We start from the raw sequence: 18,470 nt of genomic DNA, 5'->3' as shown, positions 1-18,470 counted from the left end.
AAAAGTAAACAGTACAGCCTCTGTTTTCACTAGAGCTCCTAATGCATGAATCCAAAATGCGAACCATTCATCACACCTGACTGCACTCTGGACAACACATGCAAAGAACGCTTTTATATTAAAGAAGCTAAGCCTCATATCACAAAGCTGAGCCCAAGCTATAAAAAAGACACTGCAGAAAAAGAGTTCATTAAATAACTAATTATAAACAACTGAGGTTCCTAAATAGACTTTGAACACCCATTAATTACGAAAAATGCCTTGCAATAAGCAGAATGCCTTATTACAAGTATGAGCAAAGTTGTCCTGAAAGAGTTCTTTGAATAAGCAGAACAAGGAGAGAAATCAAAACAACCATATTCTGCTTCAACCTGTGCTTGAACACAAATTTTATCTTTTTCCTTACATTTGAACCTTCAGAAAAAATGACTGGCATTCAGAGGATGCATACTGTCATGAAGCTTTGTTCTGTTAGTTGGTCGATGCTCAATGCCACCATGACACGCTTTATCAATGTCTTTGTAATGCAAGATGCACCGAGATTTACCTTAAAGAATTCCAACCATGCATGACTGCTTCCACATTGTTGCTGATCGTTCTAAGTTACCTTTGGCAGCTTTCTCTCAATGTTTCCTTGCCAGCTCTAAATGGAGCGCAGCCGAGAGCAGCAGGTTTTATGACCGCTGAACACACTTATTACTGTCACTGCCGCTGAGTTGTACAATATTTTTGAAGGCAGAAGTCAGCCCAGTTAAGACTTCTGTCATGACAGTCTGCTCGCTTGTTGCGCACAGCACATTGCCACTACCATGTGACAATATGGTTTCCACTAACATGGAAGCCCTGCTTTTATCACTACTTGCTTGCGCTACACTGCTTGTTTTGCACCTGTGCTAGCTGCCAGATGACAACCTGGTGAACATGCAAAACCTTTAGGTGAAGTGAAATTGGAAAATGGAGGAGCACCTACACCCACCAGTGAATGGCAGCAGTAGTGGCCCAAAGGAGTATGGGCAAATATAACCAAATTAAGCAGATGACAAATGCTTTGTCTCAATAGCAAATCATTTGAATAATGTAATGCAGACATTGTGCTTCTCTGGATGACAGACCGGCGGCAAACTTACAGGGAATTGTGAACATATGTTTCACGTGCCTTACATGCCCACAGCGGTAAGTTGACCCCACATCACCGATGGAAGAGCCTGCTGTAAGAAATGGAAGGGCTACTTCCTATTCCATATGTAAATGTGTCAGATAGGCCATTGCAACATGGCTGAAACGTTAACACCAACCTACACCATTGGCTCGAGTGTTCATTGGATGCGTTCAAAGAATGAAACAGTGCCTTTTTTAAATGTGAAGAGAAATCTGTTACAGAAGTATTTTTGCATTTAGCATATAGTACAGAAATGCTGAGGAAAAAACAAACAAACATTTGCTCGTCAGTCCCTTTTTTCTTTTCCATTCTAATCATTGTGTGAACAAGTGCGATTTTTTTACAGGATTCATGCCCTACAGTGACCCAGACTGCTTGACTGGCTACCACAGTTGCAATGACACCCTTACCTTGGCATTGAGTAAAGTGAAAACGGCATGATCAGCCGTGGTAGTGGCTCGCCAGCGAAGAATCTCAGAGATGAACTGGTACTTGCGGGCCGTGTCACTGTCCTCATCGATGATGCCAATGTCCCGGCCTTGAGCCATGGCCAGCCGCACCCCTTGCACCATGTTCCCCACCATCACAGAGGCAGGGCCAACTTCTGGAAGCAAAGAGCCATTACCACCTCCCGTGCACCCAATCAGAAATATCTTGCACCACCACCACATTCCAAGCATCCCAAGGCCAGTTCACAGCCCAGTGGGCACAACACACTTAAGCAAATAATTGAAGGCCTGATGGAACAGAGTAGGCTACAAAACAGTAACACCACTTGTGAAGATACAAAAGCCCCGTGGCTAGGCTTATGCAAATATTCAATAAAGATTCTCATTTTATTAACAGATGCTTGTTCTATGGAAAGATTTTGTATATATTCTTGAGCTCTTTTACATACCAATGAAGAGTGAAAATATTAGTGCAATGCAAATGAAATTGGAAAGACCAGCAGCCAGAAGCAAGTTGGCGCAGGACTTCCATGCCTCCCACAAGCAACCACCAGCGTGAGCAAGCTGGGTAGTCAGGGGTAGCTTTATGGGTCACTTTTCCCATTTGAGCAAAGTATTTCTTGGACATTGATGTCATAAAAATAGAGTTTAGAATGGTTTTCCTATGTACAAAGCTATACAAAATTCAGAGCAGTGGCGAGGGTTGCATTGTTTGGCTTGCAGCATGACTTGTGGGCCATGCAAACCCCTGACTAATGGCCGTTTTTTCAGGTATCGAGCTTTCTGGTTGCATATAATTAGCACAAGCAAGCCAGTTATGCGCTCCTGCCTCACGCTGCCACCATTGCTGGTGCTGGCAGATGCCCGCACACTACTGCTCATACCACCCTAAATATTTTGAAAGCTGTTCCTTCTCACAGCAAAAAAGATATATAATATATATATATATATATATGCACCCTATTTATTTTTGCACCTCGCGGGCCCACTCTATATTAGTTGCAATCGTAATAAATATCACATCTTGCCTCCTCCCTAGTGTACAGACGCGATCCCGGTTTGCCAGCGATGGCACTGCATCTGCAGAGCGGGAAAGAAACCCCACTAGTTAAAATAACTTTTACAAGCGAGGCTCTTGATCAAAATTCAAAGATAACTTGCCCTTCAATACGGTCTGCTGAATGGGCGAGACAAGGTGGCAAACTAAGTGAAAAATGTCTCTCATTCATGACTCTGTAGCATCTGTGTCTCTTGTAACAGTGCTCAACTGTGTATACGAATTAGCTATAGAAGGCTTGTACTGCAATAGTTGTGCTTGAAAGGTAACACATGTGATAAGTACCTGTGCTAGCAATCTAGTTAGACAAGATGTCTTGTGCCAAGCGAGTGTCATTCCCGAGAACAGTGATTTTCAACTCATCTGGGTATTCGGAAAACAAAGTAAGCGGAACTGTGAACTGGCCTTAAAGAGAAGGTAAAATCCAATCGCTTTGTAAAGCACATGCCGATTTTACTTTCTTTGCATACAGTTTTTTGCTACTCATGACCGAAAGTGCAAAGCCATTAGCCATCAGAAGCCACATAGAAAAAACCATAATATGCATACATACACATACACAAATACAAACATGCAAAAATAAGGGTAAAAAGCAAGCTTACATAAAAGTATATAAAAAGCTATAACACATGGAATTACAGCCACAGTACTTCTTCTGGCCCTTTCAATACCTTCCATCTTGTCAATTACATGGTTTACCATTGCTTTCACATGTAGGACGACACTAATATCTAAGATTTCAAATGGTGTCGGTCAGCATTGGTTTAAATGATATGTACCCTACCTAAATAAAATTAAATTACTCTTGATGATATAGAAGAAAAGGAGACAAAAACAAACCCCGAAAGGAAAAAGTACTGAAATAATTCCAGCTTGGACACCTATCACGTGCACGACGATAGAAATTCATAGGAAATTCCAGTGACTTAACTTAGTACCTCTGGAAAAGATAATGCACTAGAACAATGTCAGTACATACATTACAATAGTCAGACCATGAAAAAGGTACTAAAAGAAATAACTGAAAGTAACTTTAGAATAGAACAAATGCAAAATCATATTAACGAGTCGATTTTGCAATATGATCACGTCTTGAAACTCCAATACACTACAGTCGAACCCCTCAATAACGAAAGCTCGCATGAACAAAATTCTCGTGGAAACGAAAAATTCTTGCGGCCCCGGCGAACTTCCATAGGGTTCAATGCGTTTTCCCCTCTCAACAGCGAAGAATTTTTAAAAAGCAGTCCCGCATTAACTAAAGTTTGAGGTAGTGATCTGCGACATTTTTTCGGCACGTCAGCCAGTTGGGAACAGAGAAGAGGCAAAACTGCAGTAGCACACTCCTCCGATAAGTGAGGCCTGTTCATTTCTGCCAACAAGCACCGGCACAGCCATTCTTGTTTACTTTCTGTCGGTTCGGTAATAATAATGATAGCAATGAGATTTTCTTTTTTCTTTTTTTTCTTTTTTGCAGTGAAAGCGGCCTTTTGCTAGCTTGTCTGTTGGTAACTACGCACGTGACGTTTTTTTACTACACCGCCGCCAGAGCAACAAACCCTTTTTCTTTTCACTGACACGCCGACCACGTCATCTCGCCCTCCGCCTCGTGCACGCCGATTTCACCCGTGACTTGAGGGTGTCCAGTGTTTCTTTTTTTTTGCCTGTCGGAAACATACCGCCTCTTGTCAAAAAGCGGAAGATTTTGACACTGCAAGAAAAGTCTGCAATCATCGCCGAAGCTGCAAAAGGCAGACAGAAGTCGGACATTGCGGAAGAATTCATTATCCCATGCAGCTCACTTTCTAAGATTCTGAAAGCCAAGAACAGCATCATGGCGGTACTCTAAAACGGCATGCGCGCGCAGAACAAGACGGTGGCAATGCCGGCCAAAGAAGACGTCGACAAAGCTGTATATCAGTGGTTCCTCAACAAGAGAGCGAACAAGATGCCTTGATCTGGAAGCCTTCTGCAACAAAAGACGATTGACTTCGCATGCATTCTGGGGCACGAAAACATTAGGGCGAGCACTGGATGGCTAAGCCGATTTAAAGTGCGGCACTGCATCATCGCCAGGGTGCTGTCGGGGGAGTCTGCGAGCGTCAACGCTGAAGCAGCATCGTTGTGGATGCAGGGGAGTTATGAAAGCATAATGGACGAATACAAGCCCTCCAAAATTTATAAATGCAAATGAAACTGGCTTTTTTTAAGAAATGTTGCCATCAAAAACGCTAGACCTTAAGGGAAAAAAATGCCATGGAGGCAAGCTGAACAAAAAGCGAGTGACAATACTTTTAACTCAAGCATGGACGGATCCGACAAGCGTCCCCTCCTCGTGATCGGCCGGAGCAAGACTTCACGGTGCTTTAAAGGTAACCGAAGGCTTCCGGTCGAGTACACTGCTAACCAGAAAGCTTGGATGACGCACGCAATATTCTCGAGCTGGCTGGAAGCCTTTGATACGAATATGCAAAAGCAGGGCAGATCTGTCTGCCTTTTTTTTGAATAACTGCAGTGCCCACCACATCGAAGACGTCCTGACAAACTTCCACTTAATTTTTTTTCCTCCGAACTGCACATTAATTATCCAATCTCTTGACCAAGGGGTTATTAAGAGTGTCAAATCTGCATACCGTGGAAAACTCCTCCGGCGGATGTTGTTAAACATTGAAATGAAGCGACCAACAGAAATTGATCTTTTTATTGCGCTGGTGATGCTTGCTGTGGTGTGGACTGCTACTTCGGCCACCTTTGTCCAGAATTGCTTCAGACACGCCGTTTTGCAGCTGGTCAGCACGTCTTGGAAAAACCGGAAGCGAGTGTTCCTGCAAGCGGTGACGATCTGCAGCCACTAATTGAAGCATGGGATGCGCTTCGCAGTGTCGATGCAATGGTGCCAGACGCTCTTTAACTGGATGACTTTTTGTGTGCGGATGCTGACTTGATCATGCACGAAGAATTCAGCGACAGCGCTATTATCGACAGTGTGCACAAATGAAATGAGGACAGCGACGACGAGGATGGCGAAAACAAAGCACAAGGAAAGCAAGTAAGCTCGAGTAGTGTGCTTGATGCTTTTGATGTTATCCGCACTTTCCTCGGCAACCACGATGACGACGAAGCTATGCATAGCTTATCGAACTGCAAAGCCCGAGCCATGGAGCTCCTGTATAGCAGTGTGAAGCAGAGCAAAATAACCGACGTTTTTCCGTTAAATTTTCGTTCTGGGAAGTAATATGTACGCTTACTTGTCCATTTTTGCAACAGCGAAATTCTCGAGAGAACAAAAACGGTTTTCTTCCACAGCAATTTCGTTATTGCGGGGTTCGACTATATTCAATAAACTTAATCATACGCCTTAATGACCATACAAGAAGCTCAGTTATACAAAGAAAGTATATAAGCAGTGCTCACATAAACAGCATTTCACGCTGTATTTGTTGAAAAAATGCAACAGGATGTGATCAGGTGCTTACTTTGCATAACACTTACACATGCGTCAGTAGTAAAACCTCATTAATCCGGATCACAAGGGACCGGCAAAAATGTCCGAGTTAACCGAATTCCGGATTATCGAATTTACCATGAAAACAAAAAAACTTCCGATAACATGTCGTCATCGGTCAGCATGCCAGCTACGGTAGCATCCTCATTACTTCACTGGAGTGGCGGTCGCCATCATTGTGGAGTGCAACGGCAACAGGCCCCAAACACAGTCAAACAGAGCAATGGGCGCTTATTTTCATGATGTGCGCTGTCACCGTCGCATCACAAACAATTGGGACAAAGAAATGTCAGTGCAGCCATCGCAGCCATGGGACAGCAGTGGCATTCATTTAACAGAAAAATGCAAACAGTCTCGCTGCCCCGACGACGATGATGATGACGATAAGGCTTCTCCCTTTGAACCGCGCGGTCACCGGCGCCACTGTTCACATGATCCGCTATCATCATCATCACATTCCGTGCCCTTCAACTTTTTTTTTTTTTTTTTTTTGCCGCTGTTTTTCGTTTTTGCCGAGCAGCGTGCAGACCGACTCGCCTCGCGTAGGTTTCCCGTTGCCCGCCCGCTGTGGATGCACATCCATGCTGTATCGCACGGTAACACAGGAAAGTCGGTAGCCCTCATCCTCTGAGTCCTCCGAGTTAACCAATGTGCGGGTAAATGCCTCCGAGATAATGAGCGTCTGCCGCCATTGAACTATACACACTCTTGCCGGGATCACGCAGCGAGTCCGAGTTAACCGAATTTCCGAGTTAATGAGTACCGGATAAATGAGGTTTTACTGTAGTGATGCAGGCAGTGCCCACAACAATGTGACACAATATCAACTCAGCTGTGAAGACCACCCGATTGTTTGGATTCTTTCACTTGCAGCCATTTCTGACCTAGCAAATTATCGCAGCTCTGCCAGTACTGCTCCACTTAGCTTGTGGTGTGATGTGATTAAACATTAGGTAATAAAGCCAAGGCCACAGATATAGTTTACTGGCATGACTACCCTTTGATGTGCTTGAATTCACACAGAGTAGCACAACCCGACATTACCATTCTCCAGCTCCTCAAACTTAAAGCTAAACTGGTATGCCACATTGCTTTCTTGCAGACTGCACCATAAGACAAAGAAGCTGCTGCTTCTGCACTGCATGATAGGTGTGAAAGAATGCAAACGTGACAATGTGTAGGTGATAAAAAATAAAACAGAATTTCGTGGCCATGGTAGAACAAAGGTGATAGACACACACACACACACACACACACACACACACACACACACACACACACACACACACACACACACACACACACACACACACACACACACACACACACACATGCACGCACACACACACACACATGCACGCACACACCCAAGCAACAAAACAAAGTGGCAACAAGGAAAAAAAAAATGAACCAAGCCAAGCCATTCCATGCAACACAGTGTGTGGAAGAAAGGGGGACAACGTTACTTGGAGAATCTTGTGACAGGTCCGCTGGAGTGCATGACAAATAAAGATACTTTCTGTCAGTTTCACAATGATTAGAAAACAAGAGTGCATGAACACTTACTTTCACAAATGGATACGAGGCAGACACACATGACAACTTGTTACTGCACAAGGTGAACGCTCTAATGTTTAGAGGAAAGGGCACACAACGCTAAAGTGCCACGTCAAAAACGCAGAAAATGCTATCACGCACTTTCAGCGGAATGGTCAGTGATAGTTTAAGTGAAGTGAGGCCTGAAGAACACTTTTATGCAATGCACGGAGAAAAAAAATGAATGATGTGAAGCCTCCCTGTGCTAATAGAAATGGGGTCAGAGGCTGAAGCACAAGACGGGAAGGACACATTCTCCCCCAAAAAACAACATTGTGGTGATATGCTCCATGTCCACCGAGCAGTCACATATGAAAGCGGAACACATGGTCCCCCAAAGAGCCCAAGACTTCCCATGTTGCCATAGAGAGAAACTGCCAAGCCACACCAGGCGACCACAGCAGAGGCCAGAGCTTGAGATAGAGAGCAACCAAGTGCGGCCAAGGCGAAAATTCACGCACATGGAGTCAACCCACAGGATATGAACAAAGCTGTACATGCAAAGCCTAGCACAAGCAGTCAGTAGCAGTAGCAGTGACCCAGTGGAGGGGCTCGATTACCTGGATGCACCTCACGAGGCTTGGGCAGGTTGGTGACGCACGTGTGAGGGCACATGAGAACATTTGCGGGGTGGAGGCTACCTTCAAGAAAACGCCGCTTGGTCTCAGGCAGATGGATGCCACCGAGGGGAGTCTGCAGAAGACATACAAGGATTAATGTTGCTGTACAGACCTCTGACGACCAAAATGCACCTCCATGCTTCAAGGCAATGAAAACTCAGTGATGCGTTATGTGCAAACAAGCCAACGCCAGTAAAAATGATGGTGATATTAGTGGCATGGCAAAACCACCGGCTTTCAAAATGTGCCTGTCTGCAGGATTTAGAAGTCTGTTATTTTTCTACTTGTTTGTACTTTGGTGCCACTATTTATCTTAGCTGCTGCTTACTATTCCACTTTCCTTTATGGCTGCCCCACCATAATTGATGTATCTAAATGTTGGCTGAACAAATGAGGACAGCATGGAACTATTACAATTCAACAAGGCAGATAAGTGACATAACATATCAGAGTTTATACAAGCCCTTCGTAGGATTTAGCAGTGTAACAACCAACCAAAAACATCAATACAGAATGAACCAAATGCACAGCATTTAAAATGACTTCAGATGCTTCTGTGAGAAAAAGAAAAGTCACCTTAGGCAGGTAGTTAGGTGGAACCAGGGCCAAGCAGTAGATTCCAACCTGGTGAATACTGTCCACAGCTTGCAGGACTCGGCTCATCCACTGAAAGCTCTTCAAAGCAAGAAAAAAAAAATAAAAGTTAAAACGACTACCTTGTACGAACCTAGAGAAAGATTATATAAATATGCTACTTGTTCACATTTGTTTACATGCATTATACTACGCAAATGTAACACATGAAGGTGCACGTACATGTTATCAATCAGGCAACCATGCTTATGGTCTGAAAAATCAGCCTACAAAAGGATTCCTGCTTTCTTATTAAAATCCTGGTAGGCATTACAGGTATAATAAACCGTGCTGATGATGGACAGGAAAAAATTTCTTTCAAATAAATTTTATTATTCACATCCGCTTTGCACCCAACAATTTGACTTTTGCATACCTCCAATAGGTTAGCATTTTTTCTGGATATGTTACAGAGAACATTTAATGTAATTTAGTGAAATATACTCAATTCAATAGACCGATCCCACCGATCGATATGCGCATGCGCCGGTTTTCCAAAAGTTGCACAAGCGCCATGTTTGCTGTAGTTGCTGTCGGCTGGTCAGCACGCGCACATGCAACTGCACTATTGCAATCTCCACTCCACAGGAACTCAGCGTACATTTCTCATACCTCACTGAGAGGAAAATTCGTTGTCATTATTTCACAAAATTACAGTGACTGTTACATGGAAAACAAGTGTTCTAAGGGTCCTTATATTTCTTTTTTTTTTTTTTTAACCAATGGCCTTGTTTAGTTGTGAAGTGAGTGTCGAAAATAATCGAGGGCTGCATACAAAAAATCGTATATGGTAATTTGTGGTTCTGGTGATTGATGGTTGATTGGTGTGTGATAGGCAATAGCGAGTTAAATAAATCATTGTAAATAATTGATGAATTAAAGAAAACAAGAATGAATTAAAAGCCAATGCTTGATGATCTAATGAAGTTAATTTAAAGTGTGTATATGATCAAATAATTGAAATAACAAAAAAAAAGAAAAACTGGGTTCAAAGGTGGTAAATTGCATAGAACAAAAAGCCATTGTTTGGTATATTATTAAAATTTAGAGTGTGAAACTGACCAATTATTTATTTGAAGAAAGAAAAACTGAAAAATTATGAAAACGGGTCAAACATACATAATGAAAGGTCAATGCTTGATGATGATAGTGAAAAAATTGTGATGATAGTGAAGTATATAAGTGATCAACTAAACATTTCAACAATTGTATGAAAAAAGAGCACATTCAACGATGTCAGACTGATTTTGACATATCTGAACTGCCTTTTCTAATAACACAATATTTTCAATTGTTTCAATTATGTGATTAATTACACACTCTAAATTTTCTCATTTAGCACCGTCAAGCATTGATATTTCATCACGAGCATTTTGACACCTTTGAACCCATTTAGGATTTTTACTTTTTTTCAATTATTTCAGTTAATCAATTACACACTAACTTTTCTTAATTAGCATCATCACGCGCTGGCTTTTCATTCTGAGCATTCTGAAACCTTTCAACCCCCTTCGGTAATCCTTAATTTTTAAATATTTCAATCACTTATTTAGAATAATTACACTCTAAATTTCCTTAATTAGAATCATCAAGCATTGACTTTTTGGTCTCAGGACTTTAGTGCCTTTGAACCCCAGTTGTTTTTTTTTTTCAATTTTTCACTTTCTATTAAAAACGTTTCTGATCAGTTACATACTACATTTTCTTAATTAGCATGATCAAGCATTGGCTTTTCATTGTAACCATTTTGACACCTCTGAGGCCCCCTTTTTCTAATTTTCATAAACATTCTCATAGTTTCTAAGAAAGCAATAGAAACTATGAAAAGGGGGAAAGCGGCTGGAGAGGATCAGATAACCATAGATTTGTTGAAGGACGGGGGGGGGGGGGGGGGATATTGTGCTAGAAAAACTGGCCACCTTGTATACGCAATGCCTGGTGTCATCGACGATACCGGAACCATGGAAGAATGCAAACATTATCCTCATTCATAAGGGGACGCTAAGAACCTTAAAAATTAGAGACCAATCAGCTTACTGTCTGTTACGTATAAGGTATTTACTAAGGTAATCGCTAATAGAATGAGGGCAACCTTACACTGCAATCAAGCAAAGGATCAAGCAGGTTTTCGGAAATGGTACTTTACTATCGATCAAATCTATATTATCAACCAGGTGATAGAAAAATGCTCGGAATATAACCAGCCCTTATACATAGCATTCATTGATTACGAAAAAGCATTTGACTCAGTAGAAACCTTGGCGGTGATGCAGGCATTGCAAAATCAGGGGGTAGACAAGCCGTACGTGAAAGTGCTGGAAGATATATATAGTGGCTGCACAGCAACCATAGTTCTGCATAAAGAAAATTGTCATAAACAGCACTATCAAGCACTGGCTTTTCATTCAGAGAATAGGACACACAATTTTTCATTTTTCAATTATTTCAACTAATTAAGTGGCAAATTATACTACAATTTCTAAGTTAGCATCATCGAATAGGCTTTTCATTCTGAGCATTTTGACACTATTGAACCACTTATTTTCCAATTTTTTAATATCCTTACTTAATCGATTAGTCACATTGGTTCCATTAGCTCGTCGTCACCTATTACACACCAATAAATTATCAATCAGTAGAAGAACAAATTACCATGATACGTTTTTTTTACGCAGCCCACTTTATTTCTGACATGCAGTGCCGACAACGATTACTTCTGCTACTAGAACAACGCCGATGGCTTTTCGGGCAAACAAGATGTATAAGCTATCGCCTAAATACACAAAACTAGAGTACTATGTCCCACGTGCTGATATAGCGTCAGGAAAGAGACAGGTGAATTTTCACAATGCACTCCGGCATACACACGAGCTAGAAATCGTTCGGAAACACGGCGCGCAGGCTCTCCGGGCAACTGGAGCGGCCGGTTGACTACATGTACCAAATGCACCGCGACAGCGGTAGCGTCGTGAAACAGGCAGGTGGGATCGGTCTATTCGCATTGTTTTTAATACTTGGGTTCGCTATTCCATAGCTCTATCAAGTACAGTGGTTTTTAAAAATACACGGCCCACGGCTTCAGTCTGCGGAGCGGCTACAGGGCCGCACCGCGGCGCTGCTATCTCTGCCCGGCGCTCGGTCCGAGGGTTCCCTATGTGACGACAGCTTTCTCCCTCCCTCTCACGCTGTAAAGTAACACGCCTTCGGAACTCTATGTGCGGTGTTCGTCTGTTTCGCCTTTCTTCCGCTACGGTTTCGCCGCGGCCGCTCGCTACGAAAGAGGGCGTCTGGACTCTGGATATTTGCATCACTGGTCTTGGCGCGCGTTTGCAAATACTGGCACCCTGTTACCTTCCTCCAACATACGTTCATCGCCGTACGTGCATCGAGACGCGAAAAACGAGTGCCGTGCCTCTCTCTCGCCGCGCTGTTATCGGACCCTAGTCCACGAAGCGTTCAGATGCCGCGCTCTGCAGTGGCGAGACCTTGCTAGTCGGTCCGCTTCTCTTGTGCAGTTGTGGCGAAACTCAGCATGACTTTTTTTAGAAAAGTCTGCTCTCCTCAATGCAATCTCTTCGAAAGAAGAAATACCAAGTTTAATTTGAACAAATGTTCCAACATTGGCAGTACAGTTGCACTTGACGAATCGGAGACCTTAAACGTTTACTGTGAATTATGTCAGTGGGAATAAATTTGAACATTATGCTACATTTAATGATATATCACTGGATGGGTTGTCAAGTATCATAACACTATACTAATTGTGGGTATTAATGAGTTGTCACCAATTTGTAATTTGCGATTAAATATTTCGCTATACCTTCAAGTCATAAATTGTTGGATAGCTATGCAGAACATAATTGCGCTGGACTAGCTAATTGTACTTTTCAATTAATCATCGCTCTTTTGTTAATTGCAACTAAGTATGAAATATGCTACACCATGAAGTCATGAATGGTTGGAAAACTTGTATGAAGTATTATAGCAAATAATAAATGGCAGGCGCCAAATAATTATCGCTAATTTGTTAATTGCGATTAAATATACATGTTGCACTACTACCTCAAGTAATTTATCATTAAACAGCTTATGTCGAATATTATTGCACAGAACTAATATATGGGTTAATTATTTATCACTAGTTTGTTACTTGCGACTAAATATATAATACACTACAACCTCAGCTTATATATCACTTGATAGCATATGTTGAGTATCATTGCACTGATCTACTAGTAGGTGTTAATTAATTATTGCTTATTTTGTTAATTGAGAATAAATATATATGTTACGCTACAACCTGAATTTATATATCATTGGATAGCTTATGCCAAGTATTATTGCACTGAATTAACTGATAATGGGTGTTACTTGTATTATCGCTAAATTGTTACTTGCAATTAAACATTGAGTTCCATGCTAAATGTTCAAGTTATATCTTTGAATAGCTTATGTTGTGTATAATTGTACCCCACTATCAAGAAAGATCAGTAAGGATTACAGTATCTTGCTCTGAATTAGGCTAAATCTGGTGTATTGTGGCGAACTGGGTCTATGGCGATAAGAAATTAGTGATAAATAATTAACCCATATTATTAGTTCTGTGCAATAATACTCAATATAAGCTATCCAATGATATGTAACTTGAGGTTGTAGTGTAATATAAATATATATATATATTTATTTGCAATTAACAAATTAGTGATAATTATTTACGCCTCCCAGTATTTACCTGATATAATACTTTATATAAGTCTTCCAACCATGCAATATATTTAGTTACAATTAAAAAGAGGGCGATAATTATTTGAAAAGTACTATTAGCTAGTCCAGCGCAGTTTCTTCCAACAATTTATGACTTGAAGGGGTAGCAAAATATTTATTCGCAATTTACAAATTAGTGACAACTCATTAGTGCCAACAGTTAGTACAGTGTAATCGTATTTGACGTAAGCTATCCAGTGATATATCATGAAATGTAGCATAGTGTTCAAATTTATTCACACTGAGATAATTCACAGTAGAAGTTTAAGATCTCCGGTTTGTCCAGTGCAAGTATACTAAAAGTAGAACACTTGTTCCCATTAAACTTGGTATTTCTTCTTTCGAAGAGTTTGCACTGAGGAGAGCAATCTTTTCTAGAAAAGTCATACTGAGTTTCGCCACAACAGCGCAAGAGAAGCGGACTGAGAAGGAAGATCTCGCCAATGCAGAGCGCGGCATCTCCACGCTTCGTGGACATCGGTCCGCATAACGGCACGGCGAGAGAGCCACGGAACTTGTTTTTCGCGTCTCGATGCACGCCCGCCTATGAACATATGTTGGAGCAAGGTAGCAGGGCGCCAGTATTTGCAAACACGCGCCAATCGCCCACGTGGTGAGCCCCGAGATCAGCGATGCGAACACCCTCAGTGAGTGAGTGAGTGAAAAACTTTAGAGATAAGGGAGGGGGAAGTGTAGGTGGGGGTCCCTAGTCCAGGACTCCAGCGGCTGCCGCTGCTATCTGCGCCCGTGTCATGAGGGCTCGTTGGGCCTCTAGTCCAGAGCTGGATAGGGCAGCCTCCCACCCCTCAATTTTTGGCACTGTATTTGTGTCATATGAAGGCCCCAAATGCAGATATTGCAAGGAGAAGGAAGATCTGCACCACATGGTGTGGACCTGCCCACACAATACTCTAGAAAACCCGAACATCCTACGAACATCCAGTGTCCAGACACCCTCTTTTGTAGCGAGCGGCAGCGGCGACACAAACGGACGAACGCCGCACATAGTGTTCAGAAGGCGTGTTACTTGATAGCGCGAAAGGGAGGGAGATAGCTATCGTCACATATGGCACCCTCGCGCCGAGCGTCGAGCAAAGATAACAGCGCCGCGGTGCGGCCCGGCAGCCGCTCCGCGTACCGAAGCCGTGGGCCGTGTATTTTTGAAAACCACTGTACATATCTTCCAGCAGTGCGTGATGTTAATACAGTGAAAGCTCGTTAACTCAAACCTCAATAATTCAAATTTCTGGAAAATTAAAACTACATTACTTGCTCCAGCCAAGCTCCATATAAGTCTGTGTACAAAAAAGCCTGTTAATTTTAACGCGAGTCGGTTCCATTATGGATCATTCAAACTATGTGCTGCCACATCTGGGTGGCCTGGCGCCCAGCACATGGCCAAAGAAACGCCCCCACAATAGGACAGCATAGTCAGAGGCTGCACATGTCTAAAATGGGGACAGAAGATAAAACTAGGTAAGACCATAAAAGAATGGCTAAAGCCTAACTGGCTCCACGACCAGCAACTTAGGGTAGGGGGTGGCACTTGTGGTCTGTTCCACATGACCTCCGAGACTTGCAACTAAATGCTCATTAATTCCACCTCCGTTAATTCGGAAATACAAATAAGCACTTTTGTTGCCACGGTCTCAGCCAATGTAAGGCTACGGCGTCGAAAGGGCACTACGGGTCTCGCACAGGCCGGTTAGGTTGCGTCTGGCAACGACTGCATGGCACTGTGAGTGAGTGTCAAAATAACACTACATATTGCGCAGTTGATCATACCCGTTCGACGTGCGTGCAATGGCAACTGTGACGAAACACAAGCGAATCTCATCTCCAATAGTAGGCCAACACTTAGTCTCGGTTTCGCTTTTATGAGCCCCACGCCAGCCCATGGCAACAGCAGTCAGTGGCTGAGTACCGGCCAGCTAACAGATACCTGTTGCGTGTCGTTTTTTTTATGCGCTTCCATCGTGGTTCTTCCGCTGCTCCCAAAATATGCGCTCATCAATTGCTGTTCAGCATGCTGTGCGGTGAAGCCTCACACACACGACGCAAGCTGCTTTTGAAGGGGCACTCCCGCTACCGTGTCGCTCAGTGAAGGATGCCGGGAGGCCTTTACCATTTTCGAGCACTTCTGTTTTGATGCTCCCGGCAGTGTGCATGTAATAAAATATTGATTGCAATGCGAAAAATAGTCATCGGTGTGCTGCTCTCTTCTAGAAAGCATGCGACCATTGCCAAATTTTCCGACAAATATCATATTTACTTTATTTACTCGTGTAATGGATCCATTTATTTTCCAGAAAAATTGACGTGAGTCCAAGCAGCACGGTGGGATCATTAGGCAGAAGAACCCTGTTTTTTTTTTTGTTCATTTGTTTTCTGCCTGAAAGAGGGGGTGGGGGGGTGGATGATGATGACAGGCATCCTTTTTCCTTCCTTCCACCCATCAATTATCACCCAAAGCACGCAGGCAGCCGTGATCATGACACTGGCTGTTAGCATCGTTGGCTTTAAAAGACATTTGCTGCTATCAAGGGACCAACGTCCGAATCGAATAGCAGCCAACATACTGAAAACGAGACTTGCGCAACCCAAGCCCAGCAAACCACCACAGGCACTTCTGTCAAGGCTGCTGGCACACTGCCAGTTAACTTACTTGGGTTACATTTTAGATGTTGCACACAACATAATGGCTTCACAAGGGTTGACTTGATGACATATGAAGTGAGCCACGTTGTCATTTTCATATTTAAAAAGAATTTGCTATGCACCTGCCATGTTGTTTGCCTACTGTGATGACATTATGTGGCCAGTGAAAAATTCACTCAACAAGGATCAGTTACTGCAATTCTTGGTGCGTGTCACTACAATTTTTTGCTTTTGCGTAGTTTCCTGCTTTATTCAAAAATTGCATAGCCACAATCTTGGAATAATTGTCGCTCAACCTAGCCGGACTCAGTACAGTCGAACCCAGATAATTTGAATTTTCAATATATCGAGCTCACGAAATATCCCCATGAAAATCCCATGTAAACACCATTGGCCGAACAAACATTCAAGCCGAACGTTTTCAAGCCACACGCGGAACCAATGAGACACAACAGTTCGGCGACGGCTGGTCTAGAGCAGCGCGCCCTTTCCCTAAAGGTGCGCATCTGCGGTGATCATTTGCCGCACACACGCGATGTTTGTAAGCTATGTGCGTGAAGGAACGTGAGGGAACCGGTTTGGCAACGGCCGGTACAGAGCAGACGCAGCCAATGCAGCCGTGGTGTTCGGGAGAGAAGAAGCAATGCGATAGAGTGAAGCGCAAGGATATGTCCATTTTTCTGCCGAGCTTTCTCTCTGCCTTTCCTCTATCTTTCCCGGTCTTCGTTCACAGCAGCACGCACTATGCATGCGTCGACATGCCAGCTCAGCCGGTGGCAGACAGAACGTCGGACGCTTTCTCCAGTGCACGTTGTGAACCCTCTGTGTGGTGCGGGTGACGTGCGATGCGCGCCTTGCATCATCGTGCTGAACGTGCGGCGTAGTGTAAGCTATGGCAGCTGCGGACGTTAAGAATCGGCAGGTAAGTTTTTTTTTTTTTTGCGAGTTGACCATCCTTGTCGTCGTGAACGTGCGGTGTAGCGTAAGCTATGGCGGCTGCGGACATCAAGAAGCAGCAAATTTGTTTTGTTTTCTTTTATCGTTTGCTAAGTCGTCCATCCTTGTCGTCGTGCTGAACGTGCAGCATAGAGTAAGCTATGGTGGCTGCAGACGTTAAGAAGCGGCATTTTTTTTTTTCTCGAGAGTCGTCCATCGTTGCATTTATGAATCAGTGAAAGCACGCGGTCAGCTGTGATCATGATACCAGCTTTTATCATTGTTCCCTTCAAACGACATTTGCAGCTATCACGCTTTCCAATGATTTTGTGGCAGTGGACTACACCTACCCCAAGCGCGGCGTGATAAATTGAACCAAGCTTGTGCAATCAAGCTATCACAGGCACACTGCCAAGTTCACTCCCCACCACTGCAGGAGCTAGCATCAAAATTAGTCAAAAGATAAACATGCAGTGACGTTATCGCTGTGCACCATCTGGAGCATAGCCTATGATGATGATGATATACTCAAACACGCTATCGCCACCTGGCAGCGCGCGCACACAACAAGGCCAGCTAGTTTCAGTAGCACTCCAAAGTTGGCGCTTGCTACTACTAGCAGACGACTCTCGTGGTGGTAATTTTGGTGGTGCGATAATTATGCGAGGAAAAAAAATTCAAATTTTTGACAGCCAATGTGGGTGCGAGCATTACACGAGTGCGAAAATTATGCGAGTAAATACGGTATCCGGGTTCAACTGTATTCCTTTTAGTTCCCCTCAAGTCTGAATCAGCTCAAAAATTTTCCATTTTGGCAAATGTTCCCAGGCTGCTCACTCACCTCCTCCTCAGTGCAGTCTGGTCGCTGCTCTGCAACAACACAGATCCGCTCATCTCGAAGTACTTTGATTGAGAATACAGCAATCCTAAAGAAAAAAAAAAGATATTTCACAGAGCAATCATGCTGACAACAGCCTAACATACTACTACTCTCTCTACTACTACTTTCTCTTACAGGTGCATTCTTGATACAAGGGTGTTGAAAGCTGTATCCTTCCAAAGTCTCACAACATAAATGTGTAGCATGCACAAG

General features: G+C 43.2%; 1 protein-coding gene across 9 annotated transcripts in view; it reads right to left on the bottom strand.

Annotated features, from left to right (window-relative positions):
• DIP2 (disco-interacting protein 2) overlaps nt 1-18,470 on the bottom strand; it is a 236,597-nt gene that overhangs the window by 47,487 nt on the left and 170,640 nt on the right. For 8 of the 9 annotated variants that reach the window (XM_084591333.1, XM_084591337.1, XM_084591335.1 and 5 more), the window contains 4 exons: nt 18,219-18,303; nt 8,963-9,061; nt 8,327-8,459; nt 1,570-1,763 (listed from right to left, as the gene is read on the bottom strand). In XM_084591333.1, coding sequence (XP_084447459.1) covers nt 1,570-1,763; nt 8,327-8,459; nt 8,963-9,061; nt 18,219-18,303 — 511 coding nt within the window. The remainder of the gene's footprint in view (nt 1-1,569; nt 1,764-8,326; nt 8,460-8,962; nt 9,062-18,218; nt 18,304-18,470) is intronic. The other variant, XM_084591329.1, reaches the window with a different exon arrangement.

The sequence above is a fragment of the Amblyomma maculatum genome, chromosome 1 (genome assembly GCF_055883805.1).
Source record: "Amblyomma maculatum isolate TAMU_Amacu chromosome 1, ASM5588380v1, whole genome shotgun sequence".
Taxonomy (NCBI): domain Eukaryota; kingdom Metazoa; phylum Arthropoda; class Arachnida; order Ixodida; family Ixodidae; genus Amblyomma; species Amblyomma maculatum.
This window is presented reverse-complemented; position numbering and strand designations above follow the sequence as displayed.